Below are 27919 nucleotides of genomic sequence, written 5' to 3' on the forward strand. Positions count from 1 at the left end.
CTTTTAAATACGTGCCTTACTGTGAAATGCTTTTCATTAAAATCATACTTAAAAGTTCTGGAAGACTAACATTTTGTATATACACCAGAATGCGATAGTTATTACCACATCCACTTCTCTGCCATTTTTATTCTAAGGCAAACAAGAGATATCCACGCAAAAATCAATATTACAAAAATATGGCAACTTATTTGACATAATCGAGGACATTTTGATTAGTTCACGTTTATTGAACACATGGACACATGGTACTGGGGCAGTATCTGTCGTCTGCTAATCACCATTCGTAAAAAATTGTTTTAAACAGGTAATTTAACTCTCTTCAACGATGTTTCCTTGGATACGTCGAATGCCTTTTGAACACGGAAGACTAATATTTCAGTGCAATATGGCCTACATATTCTATTTGATATCACTTTTCTTAATATCAGCTCTTTGAGACAGACATGATTCACATTATCATGGTTAGAAACCTAATCTATAAGATTTTGTATACAATTTTCACGAGAGAAAGTGGAGAATTATATTTTTCAGGCAAATCGTGCATTGTAATATCGCCTCGTAGGATTCCAACCGTTTAGATAAATTTTGACAGTGAAAAGAGAAAAGAATGAGAGACTGATGGAAGAAGATAAAGGAAGAATAGTGGATAAAGAAGGGGTGCAATGTAAGTGTGGTTTAACGTCCTTTACCCTTCCAAACAAAGTGATAACAGCAAATAAAACCTAGGATTCTAATAAAGTGAATCTCCAACACAATGTATCCACTACTAAAAACTAAACAAGTCGCCCTCTATAGATCAAAATGATGAATACCGCCATTTAAGTACAAAGGTGAATACGCTGGACGCGCTCTCTGTGGGAAAACCCACTTCTATTCATAAGACGCACAAACTGCATTGTTTTCACAGACGATCTACTTAATAATAAGTGTGAGCGTATATAGCATTGCAATCAGATTTGCATTGATGTATACACTTGAATAGAGACTCAGTACTTTTGATCAACGTTATTCGCACCTCTTTCGACACAAATTTGGGATCAACGTGAAAAATTGGTATAGAACTGCATGCAGTTAGGACGCACTTGTTACGTAGACTCGGGATATTGGTACAATCTACTACATCACTGCATATAGTTTGTGCTTTTATGAACCGACTGTTGATATTATGTACACATTAGCTGATCACACTTTTAAGCTCAATTGGACATTGGATATATTATGCGTAGAATGAGCTCATTTTTGTAATAAGCCCCGAATCCTATATTCGTACCAATGGCTGAGAAGACTGAGAAAGAGAAACCTACAAGCTCTCCAGAGAACCTGACGTGTCCACTATGTCTTGATATCTTCGACGAAGCAACCATCCTGACTTCATGCGGACACACCTTCTGTCGGAAGTGTCTCAAGAACTATGACCTATCCCATCAGGATCTCGATCACATGATCTGTCCTCTCTGCAGAGAGGTCACCAAGTTGTCTGCGAACCGTGTCGATGATTTCCTCGCCAATGTGACTGTCAACGGACTCGTAGACGATTACCACGCGAAATGTGGAGGGATGAATGCTATCCTTGAGATGCGTCCAAAATGCACTGCTTGCAAACGTCAAGAAGTGGCTGTGTCATTCTGCACAACCTGCAACGGTTATTTGTGTGAGCAGTGTCTGACGGGTCATCAGAATATGTCTTTAACGTTTGAGGCTCACGAGATTGTATCCATACAAGATATCATCAGCGGGAAGGTCAGCATTGGTCATCTATCCGAGAAGTGCTGCATCCACAAACAGGAGAACAAAGATATGTTTTGTGAGGATTGTAAGGTCCACGTCTGTTTCAAGTGCGTGATCGTTGGTCATCAAAATCACAAAATCAAGAATCAGGCTGACTTCGAGCAGGAGTTACGGCTTAAGGTAAACGTGGTTTTATTTAAGGTACCATAGGCACCGGAGGCGGGGAGGGGGTGGGGTAGAGGGGGCTGATGCAATAATTCAAGTATGGGGGGGGGGGAGGCCTCGCATAACATAAAGGGAAAATTATATGTAATTCCTTTTAATACATTCCTTTGCATTGAATATTAATAGACCCGGTGTTTATTATATTGTAACCCCTCTTCTACAATATAGGCACCACAAGCATGGGAGCAGATACTTCTATCAATCAAAGAATTGGGGCAACATGAAATTCTCTCCCCCAATGACACTAAATAATATGAAGCAAAGCCCTATCAGCACGCACGTAGCCAGAGCTTGATATTTTTTGGGGCACATACATGTAATCGATCGAGGTAAAAAATAGGGGTCTAAAAAAGTTCAACCGATCTTGGAAATTTAGGGGGGGGGGGGCACGTGCCCCCCCCCCCCCGCGTGGCTACGTGCCTGCCTATCAGATTAGTCTTTTAATATTTAAATTTAACCATTCCAAAACCTAAATCTAATCACATTTTTGGTTGCTACCCTGCTCTACAAAATAAATAAAAAATAAATCTTATGTTTATACAGTAAAGAGCCTATCTCCAAAAGGCAGCAAAATCTAGGGGCATATTATTCCCGCTATCGGGGGTGGAGCCAAATCGTTTCTGCCCCCTACCTCTAACAAGGCCAAATATCTTTACAAACAAAGGGGATTCGTTTTTTCCGCCTCCCTTGCTAGACAAACATTTTGACGTCAATGTATTTGCAAAGCAAAATAGGTTTCTTTTTTTGGTCGCTACGCTCCATGTATCGCACATTTGTCTGAATTACACGGAAAACAGATCGATGGGGAGAAGGCCAAGGCCCCGCCCGGCTCGCAAGATATTAGCACAATAATTATTGTATTATATTGATGATATTGTAGACTAGAAAAGCGTTTAAGTCATCTGAAATATGGTTCCAAATTTCCAAAACGCTATCTTTTTCCTCTCAGTCGCTAGACTTCCCCGCATTTTGATGCTTCTTGGGATGTTTCTTATCATTGTACAAACACTGTCTACTGCATATGCGCTTTAAACGGGTAGGGTGCGAAGTTCAAAGTTCTCTCTAGTAACGGGGGTGAGACAACAATGTTGCCATCCCTCTGAGAAGACATGAAGCTCTTTCTGCTCGCACATGCTCACATATATGCAAATCATTATTTTGAAGTAGGCTGGGATTTTTCGATATTTTTCAAACTTTACTTGATTACACATTTCAATTTCACAGAAGCAATTTTGTTTAGCCGGGTCACTACACTCACTAACTTTATAGTAAACTTTCTATCGAGTTATATATCATTCTTAGTATTAAATAAACTCTTTTATAATGACGTCTTATGGAAATAATAACTTGGAATATCTTAAATCTGCTTCTTCGCATTAAAACATATAAAACAATTAGAGGAATACAATATACATGTACTTCTTTTTTTTTGTAATTGAAACTTAAATACATTATTCTTTGTAATTTTCAAGAAACGTTTTTGCGAAAGGAGAAAAGGTGTTTGTTGCGGAGGAGGAGGAGGAGGGGGGGGGGGGGGGGGGGGGGGGGGGGGTCTTGGTTCTACATTTTGCTCTTTATGTTGCTCACTTATATGCAAATCATTATTTTGAAGTAGGCTGGGATTTCCAGATATGTTTCACACAATACTTGATTACACTTTTCTATTTCACAGAAGATTTTTTTCCCGCTGGGTCGCTACACTCACTCGCTTAATAGTAAGCTTTCTGTCGAGTTATATGATCCCTAGTATTACAAAAAGTCTTTTACATGAGGTATCTTGTGTATTATGAAAAAAAATGACTTTAAATAAAAATATATTAAAATTGCCTCCGTGTTTCAAAACATATACGTAAGAGAGCTAAATTCCAATACTAAAAGAAAGAGGAATGCAATCACCCCCCAGAAAATTACCCCCCGGAAAACTACCCCCGTAGGAAGATTACCCCCCGGAAAATTACCCCCCGGAGAATTACCCCCGAGGACAAGTTCCTCCCCAGGACAATTACCCCTCGGAAAATTACCCCCCGGAGAATTACCCCCCGAGGACAACTACCCCCCGGTGACAATTACCCCCCGAGGACAACTACCCCCGAGGACAATTACCCCCAAGGACAACTACCCCCGAGGACGAATACCCCGGGAGGACAACTACCCTCGAGGACAAATACCCCCCGAGAACAACTACCCCCGAGGACAATTAACCCCCATGGACACTACTGGGCATGGTGGCTCAGTGGTTAGAGCGCCCGCCTCATGAATGGAAGGTTGTGGGTTCGAACCCCGGTCGAGTCATACCAAAGACTTATAACAATGGTCTCTGGTAATTCGTCTCATTTGATTTTGTAACTCCAGCACAGCGTTTTTCAACCGGGGTGCCGCAAGAGAATGATTTGGAAAACGTTGATTTTGTTTAAAAAAAATCAAATACCAGAAACGGTTAAAATATGTAATTACATGAGATTTTTTTGTTGTTGAAGATAATAAAGTGTCTTCCTTCCTCGCTCGCTGACAATATTTTGACAGCAAGGCAAATAAGGGCAACGAGAGGCCCGAATATCCTCATATTCGTGTATCAAGGTCATGACCGAATATATCACTTTTTATTTATGTACATTCGGCGGCAAGGTGCCCGCAAACAGTACTTTAAATAGTTTCTAGTGTGTGGATTACAAACTAATTTTTTACCAGTTTGAAAATGTCTTCTCCTTTTTATTCTTAAATGTGCCAATACGTGTGTGCATAGCACTTGACGAGAGCCAGAGTCATGCAAACATTAATAGTCTGTAAAGACTTTGGAATTTGGGAGAAACTTTTCATTTCTTAAGAGGGTACCGTGACTAACAAAAAGTTAAAATAACGCTGCTCCAGAGAAATGTATTTCTATGCATTTCGAAAAGCGCTGGACAATTACCTAACACTTACAGCTTTCGTGGAAATTAGCAACCGCACTGGCGTTGCATAAATTATAATAAAAGGGAAATGTGTAGTAATGAGGAAGACAACGTGCCATAGTATTTGAAAGAATATGGTTTCATGCAGGGGATCTTATGGGCTCGTAGCCATCTCACAATGTGTCAGATCGTCTTTTGCTATTGAATCGTGATTGTCCAGGGGGGGGGGGGGGGGGTAAGGGTCATCGGGGGAATTGTCCTCGGGGGGTAATTATAATCGGGGTAGTTGTCATCGGGGGGTAATTGTCCTCGGGGGGTAATTGTCCTAGAGGGTAATTGTCCTCGGGGGGTAATTGTCCTAGGGGGTAATTGTCCTCAGGGGGTAGTTGTCCTTGGGGGGTAATTGTCCTCGGGGGGTAATTCTCCGGAGGGTAATTGTCCGGGGGGTAATTGTCCTTGGGGGTAGTTGTCCTCGGGGGTGATTCTCCGGGGGGTAATATTCCAGGGGGTAATTGTCCTTTGGGGGTAGTTTTCCGGGGGGTAATTTTCTGGGGGTGATTACCCAGGGGGTAATTGTCCTAGAACCGCATTTTTGTCCTTTATTTTGTTGAATCTAAAAACACGATTCTTTGGAAATATCAAGAAACGTTTGATAGAATGGTGTTTGTTGTGGAGGAGGGGAGGTATAATAACGGTAGTAAACGTAGCTACATGTCATAGCTAAATTTGTCGAAAATCCTTTCGAGGTGCCCCCCCCCCCCCTCTCCCCATACAGTTGAAACTCTTCCGGCGCGCATTGAAGGTACGAAGGGTATCTGCTTTCATCATCTCCGTTTCTTTCTTTTCTCCCTGTTTTTCTTTTTCTCTAAATCTGTCTGTCTCTTCGTCGGTTTCCCAATAGTTGTAGTTTAACATTTAAAGATAAGGTTGAGTTTTGGTCATGCGATTGCATTGTGAAAGAAACGTTGTGGAATCGATCAAAAAAGGTTGATCATTTACCTTTTTTATTATTTTTGCAATAGGGCCTATAGCGCTTGTTATCTCGTTAGACAGCACTTTGCATCAAAGTATCAATACAACATTATTTGGTAGTCTTAATGTCATTTTTTTTTTAATCTATGATGATGATAATAATAATAATGATAATAATTATAATAATAACAATCAAATGTAAATGAAAATCATCATTATCATCATCACCATAGTTGGTTATAGATGTAGTAGTATCATTATCATTATTATCAGTATTACATTACTTTTATTTTAATTACTGTTACTATTATTTATTTTTTTCTTTTAAAAGTTACCATTATTTTTCTCATTATTATTGCCCTTATTGATATCATTATTATTATTGTTATTATTATTATCATCATTATATTATTACTATTTGGCCTATATCCATTCGGTTTATCTGATTGTTTCTGTTTTTATACAAAGAGATTTGGGTTGGATTCCCTTTTAAGAAAAATTATACAAAATGTTCTTTTCACTTCTCTATCATTTGTTTAGGTGAACGACCTTGTTCAGCGATGTGCCACTAAGAAATCAGAACTGGAGAAGAACATTCAAAATGTGGAAGTACAACGCCATGAAGTATACACTATCGTGCAGAAGCTACTGGACGATGTCAGTAAAGCATACAGCATCAAGGCCAAAGAGCTTGAAGAAAATCATCGAAATCTCATCGAGCAAATCAATGCAGTAAAGCGGGGTTTCGAGGACGACCTCACCGTCTTGAAATCCAAGGATCGACAGAAAATCAAGAGTATTTGTAGTTCAATAACACTTGTAGCTAATGACAGACTAGGTCGTCTTGAGACAGACAGTCTGTCTGCTCATACCTTGCTCTGTGAGGAGTTGGATGCCATGCTGAAGGAGGTTACTGATCACACTTCTGCGGCAGCCATAACGAAGAAAGCACAGGAGAAGAGGTTCAAGCCTGCAGATGACACTCGTCTTAATCTCGGGAGCATCTTAGGAACAGATCCCAAGTTGCAAGTCATTCAGTGTGTAGACCTACGAGGAATGATGTATGGAATGACCCAGTACTCTGATGACAGTGTGGCTATCGGATATTGGAATGCACATGGAATAGACATCATTGATTCAGCTGGTAACAAGCACCAGTATGCAAATGTATCAAGTAACATGACGTGTCCTGATCTTGTGTTTCAACAAGACAGGTCGTTATGTATATCAACGGGTAGCAAAGAAGCACACATATATTCTCCCAATGGATCCAGGAAATCAACCATCCACGTGAAAGACAATAATTTTTCTCTCAGACTAAACAGAAGTCCATCAGATGAAATCCTCATCGCTAACAATGAGAAGAAAGTCTACATCTATGACCAGACTGGATCCACTCTCAAACACACTATTCCAACAAAAAAACAACAATACGAGCGCGGTATCTGCTACCAGGTCAGGTTTGATTGTTACGAATCCATGTAATTACACTTCTGTGACCAATCCAAGCGTAGTGACGGTGTATGACAGGGATGGGAATGCTGGTACGTCTCTGCAAGCTCCAGACGGTGTCCGCCTGTATGCTGCCCTGGATAAGCAGGGCAGGGTGTATGTAGCGAGTGTTGATCGTAAGAATGGTAACGTGGTGATCAGGCTCTATGACCTTGATGGTCTGAACCTGAAGGAGAGAGTTGAGTTCAATGCACTTAATGTGACGCTTGGTAGGGAATGGTATTACTTGGTTTCCCTCTCTCCAGACATGCTCGCCTTTGCTTGTTACAATAAGTTGTATTTTATCAAAGTATCACTGTAGTCCAGCTCACACCCTGTATAACCACTATTTGTAGTATGTATACCTCTCTGCACCGGATCTATAACAGGCAAATGTTTCATATTCTAATGTTCATTATGTGATAAATAACCGAATGAGTAGATGTTCATTCTCTCAATAGATTTTAATTACCTGTATACAGTGCGTCCCAGAAAAAACGAAACCGAGAAGTATCGATGTTCTATCATAACTTAATCACAACTATAATTAATGAATGATACATATTTGGAAAGCTTAGAGTCTCCTCTTTCATGTAATGCTACTCAGATGATGCATATTTCACGCATGAGTGATTAAAAGCAATTTGAAGGAAGGAAACCAAAAAGACATTTGGCGGGCGGTATCTGAATTTCGAAGAAAAACTTACATTTCTAGAAAGTTGAGTTTCTGCCCTTTCATATGACACCTCAATCAGGAAAAATGAGCAAGGAATGACAAAGTTCTGTTTGTTTAAAGTAGTGCTTGCATTTCCATAATTTTATTAAACGAATTCGTTTTCACTGGCTGCCTGCCGTATCAATAAACGAAATTAACAAAAGACTTAACTCCGTTTCGTTGACAATCAGCCGTAGACGAGAGTCTTCATGCATGGCTGATTGTCAACGAAACGGAGGTCTTTTGTCAAATCTGCTTTTTGCTACGGCAGGCACCCAGTGAAAACGAATTCGTTTGTTAAAATTATGAAAATGTAAGGGCTACTTTAAACAAACAGAACTTTGTTATTCCTAGCTCATTTTTCCTGGTTGAGGTGTCATATGAAAGGGCAGAAACTTAACTTTCTAGAAATGTGAATTTTTCTTCGAAATTCAGATACCGCCCGCCAAATGTCTTTTTGGTTTCCCTCCTTCAAATTGCTTTTGATCACTCATGCGTGAAATATGCATCATCTGAGTAGCATCAACTGAAAGAGGAGACTCTAAGCTTTCCAAATATGTATCATTCATTAATTATGGTTGTGATTAAGTTATGATAAAACATCGATACTTCTCGGTTTCGTTTTTTCTGGGACGCACTGTACAGTTGTCATTATCCATTATCCAATAACATGAAAACTTCCCTTCATCGAAATAGTATGTAATAAATAAGTAAAATATGCATATACTTTTTGCGTCGGGTACTTGTTTTCTCTTGAATATCTAAACGAATGATCGGTAGTGCAAAATTAAAGAATAACAACAAATACAGACATACTTTTAATTTGAATTTAAGAGGTACTTACCACTTGAGAGGCTTTAAATAGATGCAAGTACTGTATGCATAATTTAAAAATGGATAAAATGTTGATTAACTTCTTATAAGTGTTATTTCTCTTATGTCATTATTCTCGATGTAATTTTAAAACGTTTATACTTATATTTTGTGATTTTTACTGTGATTTTTTTGTATCTTTGAAAGAAGAAGATATAAAGAAATAATCAATGCTGAATTTGTAAATGGGACTCCATTGTAAATAAACGTTTCCGCTTTCGTAGTCATCCTATCAAGTTAATATCATTATTTGTTTTATTTCTTAATATCATTTTACTCTCTTTATGTAAGTTACATTGAACTTGACTAATACATCATATCAAATTCTAATAAGAAGCCTTACAGGACAATGGTGAAAATATTGCTACATTCCATTAAAAATTCACTCGTATTCACTTTGTACCCTGTCTGAAAATTCAGTAAATTGAATGCTCTGGGATCTGATAATATGACAAATTAGTTTACTATATTGTTGAGAAGAACAATGTTTTAACAAAAATTAGGATTCGCTTTACAGTCGGAAGTTTTGTTCCTTGACTAAGTAAGCGTTTTAGTAAGTAAATGAAGAATATTATGATATCTTTGTAAAAGTTAATTGGTAATTTTACTTTGCATATTTTATCTGTATTCGGTAGTTGTATTTTCCGTTTTAATTACCGCTCCAATTAAATTAAATTCGATTTAATTAGATCCGACATGAGCGGAGAAAGGATACAAGAGAGATTCAACTCAATTAAATCTATACAGACTATCGATTTGTGATATATAATTTGCAACATCTCAATCTAAATAACGATAGGAAGAGAATGGGGTAAGATAGGATTATGTTTATCACATGATAAGTTGGAGAGTAACAAAATCCTCTTCTAAGATAATTTTTTCTTCAGTTTTTGTGTCATGAAGTTGAATTTAAGAGGTACATATCACTTGAGACGCAATAAATATAAGCAAGTGATACGTATAACTTGAAAAATATTGATTCAATTTTGTTATTTGCCTCATGTTGTTATTTAGATTAATTTTGTTTTTGCTTATATTTCTTGGTTTTTTATGTAATTATATTTTATCTTTAAATAAATAAATCGTTAATACTAAATTTGTAATAAAAAAAATAAAAAATCAGCTTCATGGGTCATCCTGTCAAATTATCGGTATTACTGATTTCTTTTCATTTGATGATATTATTTTACTTTTTGTAGTTATGTTACATTGAACTTGACTAATACATCGCATCAAATTTCTTTTAAAGCCGCACAGTGACACAGGACCATGGTGTAAATATTGCTGCATTCCATTACAAATTCTTTCGTGTTCATTTTGCACCCTGTCTGGAAAGCCTTTAAATTGAATGCTCTGGGAACTAATGATATGACAGATGAGTTTGCTATGATGTGGAGAAGAGCAATGCACTAACAAATATTAGGCAAAGGTTTTTTCGTGACTAATTATTCTAAGTAATGTAAGAATATTATGAAACATGATGTAAACGTTAAGTGCAGTTCTTTTATAATTAGTAATTTCACTTTGAATATATTTCATGTAAATTCGACATTTTGTCTTTTTCATAATAGTTAACCCTTGAATTAAATTTAATTCAATCTAGTTAAATTCGATTCAATTCAATTAAATCTGTACAGACTATCGATTTGTGACGTGGAATTTGGATAATCTTCAATTGCATTTTATAACAGAGGAAAATGAATGGGGTAAGATAGGATTATTTTCATCATATGATTAATTATAGACATGATGAGGATATTAAATCTTCCTCTGGTCACGCTAGTAGACATGCATGGCAAACCGAGGGATGAATCTGGAGAAAACATAAATTCAATGTTTGTTTCCCCATCGTTAAAAAATAATATACCAGTAGATATGTTTGTAAAAAATATTACATTGAAGAAATTGCTTGTGTACATTAAAGCAACCTAGCTTGAGAACAACACTCTTCTTTTTATGGTTCTTTTGGGTTTTTATTTTATTTTTAGGGGGAGGTTTTGATAACCGCTTCTCAATGGAAAATGCAATTAATGTATGTTTTTGTTAAAGAAAGAAAATCAATTGTTATGGGTAAAATGGCGCGACTATTTCGATACCCTCACATGGTCTCTAAACTATTTTTGTAGACAGTTTTGTAATAAAGTTCCTTAAACTCATGTCTCAAAGTTCGTAATTTTTATTTTCCTCTTTTGTTTCTTTAACCCTAATAAGGCCGGGGGGGCCATTTTGGCCCCCCCCCTCCACAATTTTTCTGATTGTTCGAGAACGCATATAGTTGGCGCCTCGCCGCTCGCTGACTTTTTTCTTTAGAGTCTTGCGCATCTAAAAAAAAAAAAAAAAAATCGGACCTATAGTTACAAGGTCACGTGACCTTTTGTCTTTGCATGTCAGCCCGAAAATCGCTCATTTTTGTGATTTGTGTACAAAACATATGGAAATGTCATTTTTCCTAAAAATAGATCAAACATTGCTTATTGGGTCTTGTTTAAAGTTTAGGTGGTTGTTTTGGGAGTCAAAATAGTTGAATTGTAGGAAGAAATGAAGAAAAAAAAAAATAACATAAATAAGTTAAAAAAACAATGAAATACATAAGAAATTATCAAAACAAGAGATAACATAAGAAATAAGCTGGCTCTTCCAAATTTTTTTGTCGTATTATTGTTCCAAATGGTCTAATGAATATATGTAGTGAAAAAGAATGCTTAAATATGAATAATATAGGATTTATGGGTAAAAATGTGATTTTATGACGTTATTTGCATAAATTACCATAAATATGCAAATGAGTGATTTTTTTCAAAAAATCGAAATTTTCATATTGTTCTATACACTTCACTTGACATGCGTGCAAATTTTCGCGGAGATCGGCCGTTTCACGGCCGAGATCTTAGGGGGGCCATAATGGCCCCCCCCCCGGCCGTAGTAAGACTTCAAATAGCCCGGCCTTATTAGGGTTAAAAGAAAACTAGAATAAAATAATAAAATAAATGTATACGCTGTAAACCTAGCCTATGATAACATGCAGGCGCGTAGCCACGGGGGGGGGGGGGGGGGGGGGGGGCACGTGCCCCCTAAAATTTCCAAGATCGGTTGAAATTGTTTAGACCCTTTTTTTGACCTCGATCGATTACATGTATGTGCCCCCCCCCCCCCAAACATCAAACTCTGGCTACGCGCCTGATAACATGTACATTATTTTGTTGTATGCACACAGTATTGTTGATTGACACTGAAAGAGTGCTTTAATTATTGACAGAGAAAGAGGAAGAGGAAGAAAGAAATAGAAGGAAATAAAGGGAGAATAGTGGAGAAAGAGGGGGTAAAAAAACAAGTGTAGTGACTGTCCTTTACTCTTCCAAATTATAGTAATGAAAGCACATGAAACGTCTTGCTCTATCATCCAGGATTCTACTAAAGTGGATCTCCAACATAATAAATCCATCACTTAAAGCCTAAATAAGTCGCCCTCTAGATTTAAAGACAAATGATTACCGCCAATAAGTTCAAAGGTGCATGCTTATACGCTCTGCGGGAAAACCCATTTATATTCATAGGATGTACAAACTGCATGATATTGACAGACGATCTACTCAAGTGTAATTTTACCATTGTAACCACATTGGTATTCAAATACACACTTGGAAAGAGAATGCTTGTGTGTGTGCCTCAGTTGAGATGTCTTATTTCAATTCAAGTATCAAAATGAAGTTATGAGAACAAATATAACTGAAGTACCATATGTTATCAATACAAGACACATCTTTTCTCGCCTGTACAATATTTCACTACTTACCATTTAAGGTGTTTTTAACCATTTCTATGGGAACCTCTTGTCAGGATTTTTAGCTCCTGATTTACGAGTAGTCTGTGTGTTTTCTCTTTCAAATACGTACCTTACTTTGAAACGCTTATCATTAAAATCATACATGTACTTATTCCAGAAGACTAACATTTTGTAGATACACCGGAATGCGATAGTTATTACAACGTCTACCTCTCTGTCATTGGTAATCATAGGCAAACAAAGGTATCCATGAAAATATCAATATTAAAAACAAACATCACAACCTGTTTGACATAATCAAGGAAATTTTGCTCAGTTCACATTCAATAAAACACATGGACAAGGTCCTCTATCACGCGGTAATTTGGGGGCAGTTTCTGACATCTGTTAATCCCTAAATTTAAAAATTGTTTCAAACAGGTAGTACAGCAATTTGAAATTGAACTCTCTTAAACGATGTTCCCTTGTATAAATCAAATGCTTTTTGAACACGAAAGACTAATCAATGTATCTTTTTAATATACCCCCCCCCCAAACAGCACCTGTTAGTGGAGAGTCTGTTTAAAAGTTATCAGATTGTAGAAACGTTTGCTGCTTACGTCGCTAACATTAAATATTGATTTTTCTCTGAATAATAATCTGTTGTGAGAGTTCCGTTAAAATAATAGTATAATATTCGTAGAACATTTTCGAGCTAAGGGTAACTCCTAATATTTATTATTTCATGGTATTTTAAAAATATTTTCCCGCATCTTTCCCCTCGCTCTTACCTTTTTTTCGTGCCATTCGATTAGAGGGCATGTACGTGCACACCCCATGTGTCACACAAATTCATAAGACATACTGCTCTACTGATTGTCACTAGTCTACAGAAATTACAGAAGATTATATTAATCTTGTTGTATACCTGAGATAATCTAAGCAGAGCGATTAAACTGTTGATACCACTACAGATAAAGATAAGTGCTGTTCTTTTAAATCTAACTGCGTGACATGTACGAGAGAAACTGTCCAGAAACGATTGAAAACTGTCAATACAGTTATCAGGAAATGTTGATTGTGTAGTTTATAGGAGTAATTATTTAGGCTGAATTGTGTAGGCTTATTGTGAGGTTTTAGAATCATTTAAATGACAACCACATTGCTCCGTTTAGTCTCATTTCACAACGCCCCCTATCGTCAGAGTATGGTCAGAGCCAGCAGCCTAACATGTTAGCCTATGGACGTTTTTAAAAAAAATCGTTAAAAAAAAAAAATCATTTTTTGTTTAAACGAAAAGCACATCCACCCCGACGTTCGTTATCACTAGCTCTTTCATTGGAGCCCTCATGTCTCATTGACTTTTGAAAGTTCACCCACCGTAATTTTTCAAAATAGGTTGCAAGCTCGTCATTGCCTATAATACACATGTGAAACAAGTCTAACTTTGGACTCAGTTTTCCAAGCGATTTGAAGATTATAGGTCGAGCACACGAAACATAAAAGCATGAATGATCATAGATCACTTCTGCCTATTTCAATTTGTCCATTTCATCCAACCCCCCACCGTAATTTTTCAATTTAGTAAGAGCAAACATTTTGCCGAGGTAAGCAAAAACATGAATATTCATGAACGGTCAGACAATACATCCTTTTAGTACGTATCGTATAGTGAATGGGAATGGGCGATGATCCGTGTAGGAGGTAGAGGTCAGTAGTTTGTGCTGGCAATGTTCACGCGAGCGAAAATAAGACAATCGGAGCAATATGACACTGATATCAATCTTCATGCAAATCACAAACGGTGAAAACCACTGCACACAGATATACGATTCCATCAATGTTTCAGACTTACTTTGGCTACTTTGCTGGTCCAAAACAAGCCATTCTCTTTACAATGAAAATAAATATTTTCCAACAGTTTTTCCCGAAATACAGTATCACAAACAAAACTATTGTGATTTACTTAATATATTATAATTTTAAATGAATCATATTTCCGTGCAGTATGGCCTGCATATTCTATTTGATATCACTTTTCTTGATATCAGCTCTTTGAGACAGACATGATTCACATTATCATTATTTTGTCAGAAGCATAATCTATAATATTTTGTATACAATGTTTACGAAAGGAAGTGGAGAAATATTTTTCAGGCGAATTTCGCATTGTAATAAGTGTCGCCAAGTAGGTTTCCATACGTTATGAGAAATTTTGACAGTGAAAGAGAAGAGAATGAGAGACTGATGGAAGAAGATAAAGGAAAAATAGTGGATACAGAAGGGGTGAAATGTAAGTGTGGTTACCGTCCTTTACCCTTCCAAACAAAGTGAAAACAGCAAATAAAATCTAGGATTCTAATAAAGTGGATCTCCAACACAATGTATCCACTACTAAAAACTAAACAAGTCGCCCTCTATAGATCAAAATGATGAATACCACCATTCAAGTTCAAAGGTGAATACGCTGGACGCGCTCTCTGTGGGAAAACCCACTTCTATTCATAGGACGCACAAACTGCATTATTTTCACAGACGATCTACTTCATAATAAGTGTGAGCGTACAGCGTTGCAATCACATTTGTATTGATGTATACACTTGGATAGAGACTCAGTACTTTTGATCAACGTTATTCGCACCTCTTTCGACACATAATTGTAATCAACGTGAGAAATTGGTATAGAACTGCATGCATTTATAGGACGCACTTGTTAGTAGACTCAGGATATTGGTACAATCTACTTCATCACTGCATATAGTTTGTGCTTCCATTTAATGACTGCTGACTTTAAGTACACATTAGCTGATCACACTTTCAAGCTTAATTGGACATTGGATATATTATGCGTAGAATGAGCTCATTTGTGTAATAAGCCCCAAATCCTATATTCGTACCAATGGCTGAGAAGACTGAGAAAGAGAAACCTACAAGCTCTCCAGAGAACCTGACGTGTCCACTATGTCTTGATATCTTCAACGAGGCAACCATCTTGACTTCATGCGGACACACCTTCTGTCGGAAGTGTCTCAAGAACTATGACCTGTCCCATCAGGATCTGGATCACATGATCTGTCCTCTCTGCAGAGAGGTCACCAAGTTGTCGGCGAACCGTGTCGATGATTTCCTCACCAATGTTGCTGTCAACGGACTCGTAGACGATTACCACGTCAAATGTGGAGGGATGAATGCTGTCCTTGAGATGCGTCCAAAATGCACTGCTTGCATAAGTCAAGGAGAGGCTGTGTCATTCTGCAAAACCTGCAACAGTTATTTGTGTGAGCAGTGTCTGATCTGTCATCAGAGTTTGTCTTTAATGTTTAAGGCCCATGAGATTGTATCCATGCAGGATATCATCAACGGGAAGGTCAGCATTGGTCATCTATCCGAGAAGTGCTACATCCACAAACAAGAGAACAAAGATATGTTTTGTGAGGATTGTAAGGTCCACGGCTGTTTAAAGTGCGTGATCGTCGGTCATCAAAATCACAAAATCAAGAATCAGGCTGACTTTGAGCAGGAGTTACGTCTTAAGGTAAACATGGTTTCATGTAAGGTACCGTAGGTGCCGGAAGCAAGGAGGGGGCAGAGAGGCTGATGCAATAATTCGAGTCGGGGGGGGGGGGAGGACTCGCAAAGGAAAACGGGACAATTGTATGCAATTTCTTAGTAATAAGATAACAAGTGCTCCGAAAGGTAAATTTTCAGCATCCTAAAATCAACACTCCCTCGAAATAGGCACGTGCTCAGATTATCCAGATAACTTCGTACCTACGCCATTTTCGCAACGGAAAAAACAACATCCAGGAAAGTCATACTCAATTTGTTTGTCATTGTTTTTGTGCAAAAATAATGATAATCATAATGTAAATATGAAAATTATCACCATCATCATCAACACCACCATAATTGGTATAAAATAGATGTTGTAGTATCATTAATATTGTCGTTATTATTATCATCATTTAACAGTTACTTTTTTGCCTAAATATATATCCATTCTATTTATATGATAAAACTGCTTTCATACAAATGGACTTATTGCTAGGGGTGGATTCCCTTTTAAGAAAGCCGAACAAACGATGTATTACATTTTCGGTCCTCATGGTAAATTATGAATTAGGTGTTGTTTGATTTTAGAACCAGCTCCATGAAATAGTATCAGGCCTTATATCTCATTCTAAAGGAAGTTCTTTTCACTTCTCTATTATTTGTTTTGTTTAGGTGAAAAACCTTGTTCAGCGATGTGCCACTAAGAAATCAGAACTGGAGAAGAACATTCAGAATGTGGAAGTACAACGCCATGAAGTATACACTGCAGTGCAGAATCTTCTGGACGATGTCAGTCAAGCCTACAGCATCAAGGCTAAAGAGCTTGAAGAAAATCATCGAAATCTCATCGAGCAAATCAATGCAGCAAAGCGGAGTTTCGAGGACGAACTCAACGTCTTGAAATCCAAGGATCGACAGAAAATCAAGAGTATTTGTAGTTCAATAACATTGGTAGCTAATGACAGACTGGGTCGTCTTGAGACAGACAGTCTGTCTGCTCATTCCTTGCTCTGTGAGGAGCTAGATGCCATGCTGAAGGAGGTTACTGATCACACTTCTGCGGCAGCAATTACGAAGAAAGCACAGGAGAAGAGGTTCAAGCCTGCCGATGATAGTCGTCTTGACCTCGGGAGTATCTCAGAATCAGATCCAAAGGTTCAAGTCTTTCAGTGTGTAGATCTACGGGGAAAGATGTTTGGAATGACTCAGTACTCCGATGACAGTGTGGCTATCGGATATGGTGATGCACTAGGTATAGATATCATTGATTCAGCTGGTAAACAGGAGCAGTATGCAAACATACCAACTATCGTGACCTGTTTTGATCTTGTGTTTCAGCAAGACAGGTCGTTATGCATATCGAGTGGTGGCACAGAAGCACACATATATTCTCCCAATGGATCCGGGAAATCAACCATCCATCACGTGAAAATCAATTACTATTATCCCAGACTAAACAAAAGTCCATCAGATGAAATCCTCATCACTACCGGTGAGAAGCAAGTCTACATCTATAATTCGACTGGATCCACTCTCAAACACACTGTTCCAACAAAACACAATGAGACGAGGCAGGTATCTGCTACCAGGTCGGGTTTGATCGTCACGAGTTCATGTGACATCAAGTCATACGTGGTGACGGTCTATGACAGGGATGGGAATGCTGGTAGGAGTCTACAAGCTCCAGACGATGTTTATCTGTATGCTGCAATGGATGAGCAGGACAGGGTGTTTGTAGCGAGTGTTGATCGTAAGAATGGTAACGTGGTGATCAGGCTCTATGACCTTGATGGTCTGAACCTGAAGGAGAGAGTTAAGTTCAATGTACTTAATCTGGCACTTGGTTCTAGTTGGTGTTACTTGATTTCCCTCTCTCCAGACATGCTCGCCTTTGCTTGTCACAATAAGTTGTATTTTATCAAAGTTTCACTGTAATCCATCACCCACTCTATATTACCATTATTTGAAGTGTGTATACCTCTCTGCTCCAGATATTCTAATGTTTATTATGTGATAACTAACCGAATGAGAAGATGTTCAATCTCTCGATAGATTTTGATTACCTGTATACAGTTGTCATTATCCAATAACATGAAAACTTCACTCTATCGAAATAGTATGTAATAAATAAGTAAAATACGCAAAGACTTTTTGCATTGTGTGCTTGTTCTCTCTTTTATATTTAAACAAATGATCGGTACTGCAACATCAAAGAATAACAACAAATACGGACATACCTATTGAATTTTTTTCGTCTTGATTCATTGTTTTTGCAATTTACTCTCATAAGTACAACATTAATAACTTTAGAATGTCAGAAGTTGTTGCTTTGCTTGATATTTCAAATTGTGTTATTGAGTGAGAAAGGACATAGTGAATAAATATTGTACTGTAGAGCAAAACAAATGTTTTTTGTTGTTTTGTTTGGTATCAATATTTCCTCTGGGTCCCCCCGTCTTACAAAGAGTTGCGATTGATCCAAATCAATCGCAAGTTTGCAGTCTCCTATCTCTTATGTACATAGTCGCGATTGATATAAATAGCAAATAATTGCGATTGATATCAACTCTTTGTAAAGACGGGGCCCTGGTATCAATATTTCCTCATCCCTTTTCCCTCTTTTTCATCGCAGTAGAATTTAATGTTTAATAATTAAAAGCAATTCAAAATTTTACAAACTGTTAATTTGAATATAAGAGGTAACTTCCACCTGAAACGCAATAAATAGATGCAAGTGATATAATGATATATGTCATATGTATAACTTGAAAATTGAAGAAAAAAAAATGATTAACTTCTTATAAGTGTTATTTATCTTATATCGTTATTTTCAATTTATTCTAAAGTTTATTTTGTGTTAATGCTAATATTTCGTGATTGTTATCATGATTATTTTGTATCTTTAAGAGAAGAAGAAATGAAGGAATAATTAATACTGACTTTGTAAAAGGGGAATTGTAAATATGCTTTTCAGTGGTCATCCTCTCAAGTTATTTTGATTATTTTGTTGCTATTTTATGATATCATTTTACTCTTCGTATGTATGTTACATCGAAGTTTACTAATACATCATATCAGATTATAATAAGAAGCCTTTACAGGATCATGGTGAAAATACTGCCACATTCCATTGAAAATGCACTCGTATTCACTTTGCACTCTGTCTGAAAATTCAATAAATTAAATGCTCTGGGAACTGATAATATGACAAATTAGTTAACTATATTGTTGAGAAGAACAATGCGTTTTAACAAAAATTAGGCTTCGCTGAACAGTCAGAAGTTTTGGTTCTTGACTAAGCATTTTAGTAAATAAATGAAGAACTTATGATATCTTTGTAAAAAGTTAATTGGTAATTTTGCTTTGCATATTTGATCTGTATTCGGTAGTTGTATTTTCCATTTTAATTACCGCTTCAATTAAATTAATTCAGTTTAATTAAATTTTATTCAATTCAATTAAATCTATACAGACTATCGATTTGTGACATGTAATTTGAAACATCTCAATCTAAATAACTATAGGAAGAGAATGGGGTAGATAGGATTAAGTTTATCACATGATAAGTTGGAGAGAAAAAAAATCCTCTTCTAATATAATTTTTTCTTTAGTTTTTGTGTCATGAAGTTGAATTTAAGAGGTAAATATCTCTTGAGACGCAGGAAATAGAAGCAAGTGATATGTATAATTTGAAAAAAATTGATTAAATTTTGTTATTTGCCTCATGTTGTTGTTATTTTAAAGTATTTACATTAATTTTGTTTGTGCTTATATTTCTTGGTTTTATATGTAATTATATTATTGTGTCTTTAAATAAATAAATTGTTATACTAAATTTGTAATCAAAAATTTAAAAAAATCAGCTTCATGGGTCATCCTGTCAAATTATCGGTATTACTGATTTGTTTTCATTTGATGATATTAGTATACTCTCTGTAGTTATGTTACATTGAACTGGACTAATACATCGCATCAAATATCTTTTCAAGCCTTACAGTGACACAGGACCATGGTGTAAATATTGCTGCATTCCATTACAAATTACTTCGTGTTCATTTTGCTCCCTGTCTGGAAGGCCTTTAAATTGAATGCTCTGGAGACTGATAAATAACAGATTAGTTTGCTATGATGTAGAGAAGAACAATTTATTAACAAAACTATGCCTATTTTAGCCGTTGGAAGTTTTTTATAAGTAACATTTTAAGTAACGTAAGAATATTATGATACATTATGTAAACGTTTACTGCAGTCCTGTTATAATTAGTAATTTCACTTTGAATATATTTCATTTAAATTCGGCAGTTGTCTTTTTCATAATAACTTCCCCTTCAATTCAATTCAATTTAGTCTTACTAGTTAAATTCGATTCAATGCAATTAAATATGTACAGACTATCGATTTGTGACTTGGAATTTGGAATATCTTCATCTGCATTTTATAACAGTGGGAAGAAAACGGGGAAAATAGAATTTTGTTTATCATATGATAAATTATAGAAATGATGAGGATATTAAATGTACCTCTTGTCATGCTAAGAGACATGCATAGCAAACGCAGAGATGAATCTGGAGAAAACATAAATTCAATGTTTCCCCATGGGTAAAAAAATGACATACCAGTTGATATGTTTGAAATAAGATTACATCGAAACAATAATATTGCTTGTGTGCATAAGCGACATATAGCTTGGGGACAATTTTCTTCTTTCTATCGTTCTTAAAACATGGTTTTGTGGTTTTTCTTTGTTTAGGGGTAGGTTCTCATCACCGCATCTCGATGGAAAATGCAGTCACTTTATGTTTTTGTTTGTAGAAAGAAAGTCAATTCTTATGGGTAAAAGGAGGCGACTATAGTAATTCGATAGACACGCATGGTCTCTATACTGTTTGTGTACAGAGTTTTGTAAAATACTATAACACAATGTCTCAAAGTTCGCATGTTGTATTTTCCTCTTTGTTTCTTTTTAAATATTAGATTATAATAATGAAATAAATATATACGCTGTAAGCCTAGCCTAAGATTACATGTACATTATTTTGTTGTATGCACACAGTATTGTTGATTGACACTGAAAGAGTCATTTGATTTGTTGACAGAGAAAAGGGAAGAGAATTAAAAAAATAGAAGGAAATAACAGAAGAGGAGAAAAGGGGGTGAAAATTATAGTATTGAAACCAAATAAAACGTCTTGCTCTATTATCGAGGATTCTATCACAGTGGAACTCCAACATTATATTTACACCACTGAAAGCCTAAATAAGTTTTTTTTTTAATGACAACAAAAATGAACACCGCCAATAAGTTCAAAGGTGCATGCTTATACGCTTTGTGTGAAAACCCACTTCTATTCATAGGATGCACAAACTGCATGACATTGACAGACGATCTGCTCAAGTGTGATGTTACCATCGTTACCACGTTGGTATTCAAGTACACACTTGGAAAGAGAATGCTTGTGTGTGTGTGTCCCTCAGTTGAGATGTCTAATTTCCATTTAAGCATCAAAATAAAGTTACGAGAAACAAATATAATTGAAGTACTTTATGTTATCAATACAAGACACATCTTTTCTCGCCTGTACAATATTTCACTTCTTACCATTTAAGGTGTTTTTAACCATTTTAATGGGAATCTCTTGTCAGGATTTTTTAGCTCCTGATTTACAAGTAGTCTGTGTATTTTTTCTCTTTCAAATACGTACCTTACTTTGAAACGCTTGTCATTAAAATCATACATGTACTTATTCCAGAAGACTAACATTTTGTACATACACCGGAATGCGATAGTTATTACAACGTCTACCTCTCTGTCATTGGTAATCATAGGCAAACAAAGATATCCATGCAAATATCAATATTAAAAACAAACATCACAACCTGTTTGACATAATCAAATACATACTTGTTCAGTTCACATTCAATAAACACATGGACAAGGTCCTCTATTACGTGGTACTTGGGGCGGTATCTGTCTTCTGCTATTCCCAATTTTTAAAGATTGTTTCAAACAGGTAGTATATAGTACAGCAATTTATAATTTAACTCTCTTAAACGATGTTCCCTTGTATAAATCAAATGCTTTTTGAACACGGAAGACTTATCAATTTTTTTTCTTCAATATACCCACCCCCAGACAGCACTTGTTGGTGGAGAGTCTGTTTAAAAGATATCATATTGTAGAAACGTTCGCTGCTTACGTCACTAACACTAAATATATACTTTTCTCTGAATAATAATCTGTTGTAAGAGTTGCGCTAAAATAATAGTATAATATTCGTAGAACATTTTCGAGCTAAGGGTAACTCCTAATATTTATTATCTCATGGTATTTAAAAAATATTTTCTTGCATCTTTCCCCTCGCTCTTACCTTTTTTCGTGCCATTCGATTAGAGGGCATGTACGTGCACACCCATGTGTCACACAAATTCATGAGACATACTGCTCTACTGATTGTCACTAGTCTACAGAAATTACAGAAGATTATATTAATCTTGTTGTATACCTGAGATAATCTAAGCAGAGCGATTAAACGTTTGATATTACTACATATAAAGATGAGTGCTGCATGGTCATTGTCCAGAAACGATTGAAAACTGACTATATAGTTATTGGGAAATGCTAATTGTGCAGTTTATAGGAGTAATTGTTAAGGCTAAATTGTGTATAGGGTTAATGTGAGATTTCGGAATCATTTAAGTGATAACACATTGATATCAATCGTGATGTAAATCACAAACGGTGAAAACCACTGCACACAGATATACGATTCCATCAATGTTTCAGACTTACTTTGGCTACTTTGCTGGTCCAAAACAACCCATTCACTTTACAATGAAAATAAATATTTTCCAACAGTTTTTTCCAAAATGCAGTATCACAAACAAAACTATTGTGATTTACTTAATATATTATAATTTTAAATGAATCATATTTCCGTGCAGTATGGCCTGCATATTCTATTTGATATCACTTTTCTTGATATCAGCTCTTTGAGACAGACATGATTCACATTATCATTGTTAAAAGCCTAATCTATAAGATTTTGTATACAATGTATAACAGAGGAAGTGGAAAAATATTTTTTTTCAGGCGAATTTCGCATTGTAATAAGTGTCGCCAAGTAGGTTTCTATACGTTAAGAGAAATTTTGACAGTGAAAGAGAAGAGAATGAGAGACTGACGGAAGAAGATAAAGGAAGAATGGTGGATAAAGAAGGGGTGCAATGTAAGTGTGGTTACCGTCCCTTAACCTTCCAAACAAAATGATAACAGCAAAAAAAACCTAGGATTCTAATAAAGTGGATCTCAAACACAATGTATCCACTACTAAAAACTAAACAAGTCGCCCTCTATAGATCAAAATGATGAATATCGCCATTTAAGTTCAAAGGTGCATACGCTGGGCGCGCTCTCTGTGGGAAAACCCACTTCTATTCATAGGACGCACAAGCTGCATTATTTTCACAGACGATCTACTTCATAATAAGTGTGAGCGTACATCATTGCAATCACATTTGTATTGATGTATACAGACTCAGAGACTCAGTACTTTCTGATCAACGTTATTCGCACCTCTTTCGACACATATTTGTAATCAACGTGAGAAATTGGTGTAGAACTGCATGCAGTTTATAGGACGCACTTGTTAGTAGACTCAGGATATTGGTACAATCTATCACATCACTGCACATAGTTTGTGCTTGCATGGACGACTGTTGGCTCTAAGGACACATTAGCTGATCACAATTTTAAGTTATATTGGACATCAATTGGATATAGGCGTAGAATGCACTTGCGTTTGTAATTAGCCAGAAATCCGATATTTGTACAAATGGCTGAGAAGACTAAGAAAGAAAAAGTTCCAAGCTTTTCACAGGACCTGACGTGTCCACTGTGTCTTGGTATCTTCGACGAGGCAACCATCCTGACTTCATGTGGACACACCTTCTGTCGGAAATGTCTCAGGAACTATGACCTGTCCCATCAGAATCTTGATCACATGATCTGTCCTCTTTGCAGGGAGATCACCAAGTTATCTGCGAACCGTGTTGATGATTTCCTTACCAATGTGACGGTCAACGGACTTGTAGACAATTACCACGTCATGTGTGGAGGGGTGAACGCTGTCCTTGAGATGCGTTCAAAATGCACTGCTTGCAAGCTTCAGAAAGATGCAGTCTCATTCTGCTGTACATGTAATAACTACATTTGTGATAAGTGTCTAGAGTGTCATCAAATTCTTAAAGTCTTTGAAGGTCACGAGATTGTATCCATAGAGGACATCATTAACGGGAAGGTCAGCATTGGTCATCTATCGGAAAAGTGCTGCATCCACAAACAAGAGAACAAAGAGATGTTTTGTGAGGATTGTAAGGTCCACGTCTGTTTCAAATGCGTGATCGTCGGTCATCAATTTCACAAAATCAAGAATCAGGCTGACTTCGAGCAGGAGTTACGGATTAAGGTAAACGTGGTTTCATTTAACTTAATGTACCGCGTACGCGCCGTAAGCGGGGTGGGGTGGGGACAGAGGGGGCTGACGAAATAATTCGAGAAGGTTGGGGGGGGGGGGGGGGGGGAGTTGCCTGGCAAGGGAAAGAAGGAAAACTATATATCATTCTTTTGCATTATAATAAGATAAGTACTCTGAAAAATAAAGTAATGAGTGTCATTACGCTCTCTCGAATATTAATAAATCCGGTGTTTATTATGTTAGTAAGCCCCTAGTTTCTACCATAAAGGCACCCCAAGCATGGGAACAAACACTTCTATCAATCAAAGGGTTGGGGTGACATGAGATCCCCTCCCCCCTTGACATTAAATATTTTGCAGCAAAGCCCTGTCAGCAGATTAGTCCTCTAAAATGCAGAATTTAACCATTACAAAACCTGAATTTACTCAGTTATTGGTCGCTACTCTGCTCTACAAAATATAGATTGCAGTCCCATGTAGAAAGCCTGTCTCCAAGAGGCAGCAAAAGCAAGAGGTATATTATTCCCTCTATCGGGGGTGGAGCCAAATCATTTCTGCCCCCTACCTCTAACAAGGCCAAATATCTTTACAAACAAAGGGGATTCATTTTTTCCGCCTCTCTTGCTAGACAAACATTTGCAAAGCAAAATAGGTTCTTCTTTTTTTTGGTCGCTACGCTCCACGCATCGCACATTTTCTGAATTACACGGAAAACAGATCGATGGGGAGAAGGCCTAGGCCCCGCCCGCCTCGCAAGATATTAGCACAATAATTATCGTATTATATTGACTAGAAAAGCTTTTAATTCATCTGAAATATGGTTCTAAATTTCCAAAACGCTATCTTTCTCCTCTCAATCGCTAGACTTCCCCGCATTTTGATGCTTCTTGGGATGTTTCTTATCATTGTACAAACACTGTCTACTGCATATGCGCTTTAAACGGGTAGGGTGCGAAGTTCAAAGTTCTATTTAGTAACGGGGTAAGACAGCAATGTTGCCACCACCTCTGAGAAGACATGAAGCTCTTTCTGTTGCTCGCATATGCTCACTTATGTGCAAATCATTATTTTGAAGTAGACTGGGATGTTTCGATATGTTTCAAACTTTACTTGATTACACATTTCAATTTCACAGAAGCATTTATTTTTTTATCCGGGTTTGTACACTCAATAGCTTTATAGTAAACTTTATATCGAGTTATATATGATTCTTAGTATTAAATAAACTCTTTTATAATGACGTCTTATGTAAATAATAACTTGAGTATCTTAAATCTGCTTCTTCGCATTAAAACATATACAAAAATAAGAGGAATACAATGTACATGTACTTCTTTTTTGTTGTAATTGAAACTTAAATACATTATTCTTTGTAATTTTCAAGAAACGTTTGTGCGAAAGGAAAAAAGGTGTTTGTTGCGGAGGGGGAGGGGGGGGGGTCTTGGTTCTACATTTTGTGAAAAATCAGGCGCCTCCAAACTCCGGTGTTTGATTATCAAACCATCTCTATGTGATTGGCATACATCTCATTCTGCAAAATGTTCTTTTCAATTCTCTATTATGTGTTCTGTTAAGGTGAACGACCTTGTCCAGCGATGTGCCACTAAGAAATCAGAACTGGAGAAGAACATTCAGAATGTGGAAGTACAACGCCATGAAGTTTACACTGCCGTGCAGAAACTATTGGACAATGTCAGTCAAGCCTACAGCATCAAAGCTAAAGAGCTTGAAGAAAATCATCGAAATCTCATCGAGCAAATTAATGCAGTAAAGCGGAGTTTCGAGGACGAACTCAACGTCTTGAAATCCAAGGATCGACAGAGGATCAAGAGTATCTGTAGTTCAATAACACTGGTATCTAATGACAGACTGGGTCGTCTTGAGACAGACAGTCTGTCAGCTCATACCTTGCTCTGTGAGGAGCTGGATGCCATACTGAAGGAGGCTACTGATCACACTTCTGCGACAGCCATTACGAAGAAAGCACATGAGAAGAGGTTCAAGCCTGCAGATGATACTCGTCTTGAACTCGGGAGCATCTTACAATCAGCTACTGATCACACTTCTGCGGCACCCATTACGAAGAAAGCACAGGAGAAGCGGTTCAACCCTGCATATGATACTCGTCTTGACCTCGGGAGCATCTCAGAACCAGATACCAAGTTGCAAGTCATTCAGTGTGTATACCTACGAGGAATGATGTATGGAATGACCAAGTACTCTGATGACAGTGCAGCTATTGGATATTGGGATGCACATGGAATAGACATCATTGATTCAGCTGGTAACAAGCACCAGTATGCAAACATACCAAGTAACATGAAGTGTCTTGATCTTATGTTTCAACAAGACAGGTCGTTATGCCTATCAACGAGTAGCGACAAAGCACACATATATTCTCCCAATGGATCCAGGAAATCAATCATCCATCACGTGAAAAGCAGTACATATTATCTGAGACTAAACAAAAGTTCATCAGATGAAATCCTTATCACTACCGGTGAGAAGCAAGTCTACATTTATAATCCGACTGGATCCACTCTCAAACACACTGTTCCAACAAAACACAACAATACGCGCCAGGTATCTGCCACCAGGTCGGGTTTGATCGTCACGAGTTCATGTTGTCACTCCAATCAAAGCGTGGTGGCGGTCTATGACAGGAATGGGAATGCTGGTAAGTCTCTACAAGCTCCAAACGATGTCTACCTGTATGCTGCCCTGGATGAGCAGGACAGGGTGTATGTAGCGAGTGTTGATCAAGAGAATGGTAACGTGGGGATCAGGCTCTATGACCTTGATGGTTTGAACCTGAAGGAGAGAGTTGAGTTCAATGTACTTAATCTGACGCTTGGTTGGGAATGGTGTTACTTGGTTTCACTCTCACCAGACATGCTCGCCTTTGCTTGTCAAAATAAGTTGTATTTTATCAAAGTATCACTGTAATCCATCTCACATTCTATATTATCATTATTTAAAGTGTGTATACCTCTCTGCTCCATATTCTAACGTTTATTGTGTGATAATTAGTTAACCGAATGGGAAGATGGTCATTCTCTCCATAGACTTTAATTACCTGAATACAGTTGTCATTATCCAATAAAATGAACATTCCCTCTATCGAAATAGTATGTAACAAATAAGTAAATTATGCATACACTTTTTTTTAACAAAAGATCGGTACTGCAAAATCAAAGAATAACAACAAATGCAGGCATTCTAATAAAATTGAAT

At 37.0% G+C, this 27919-nt stretch overlaps 1 protein-coding gene across 4 annotated transcripts; it reads left to right on the forward strand.

Moving 5' to 3' along the window:
* The first annotated feature begins 969 nt into the window (after positions 1–969).
* Positions 970–27833, forward strand: LOC593824 (E3 ubiquitin-protein ligase Midline-1). Of its 4 annotated transcripts, none has more exons than XM_030979325.1 (2): positions 970–1911; positions 26261–27833. In XM_030979325.1, exons 1-2 carry the CDS (start codon positions 1276–1278, stop codon positions 27629–27631), a joined length of 2007 nt encoding a protein of 668 aa, XP_030835185.1. In that variant the 5' UTR covers positions 970–1275; the 3' UTR covers positions 27632–27833. The 4 variants fall into 4 exon arrangements, with proteins under 4 accessions (XP_030835185.1, XP_030835188.1, XP_030835186.1 ...); XM_030979328.1 differs by lacking the exon at positions 26261–27833 and adding an exon at positions 6360–7317; XM_030979326.1 differs by lacking the exon at positions 970–1911 and adding an exon at positions 15510–16196.
* Positions 27834–27919: the final 86 nt, after the last annotated feature.

Source organism: Strongylocentrotus purpuratus, unplaced genomic scaffold (genome assembly GCF_000002235.5).
Source record: "Strongylocentrotus purpuratus isolate Spur 01 unplaced genomic scaffold, Spur_5.0 spur5_scaffold_10, whole genome shotgun sequence".
NCBI lineage: Eukaryota > Metazoa > Echinodermata > Echinoidea > Camarodonta > Strongylocentrotidae > Strongylocentrotus > Strongylocentrotus purpuratus.

Coding starts and splice junctions, on each gene's coding strand:
- LOC593824 (XM_030979325.1), top strand. CDS start 1,276: ATGGCTGAGAAGACTGAGAAAGAGAAACCTACAAGCTCTCCAGAGAAC. Junction 1,912..26,260: donor AGCAGGAGTTACGGCTTAAG/GTAAACGTGGTT, acceptor TGTTCTGTTAAG/GTGAACGACCTTGTCCAGCG.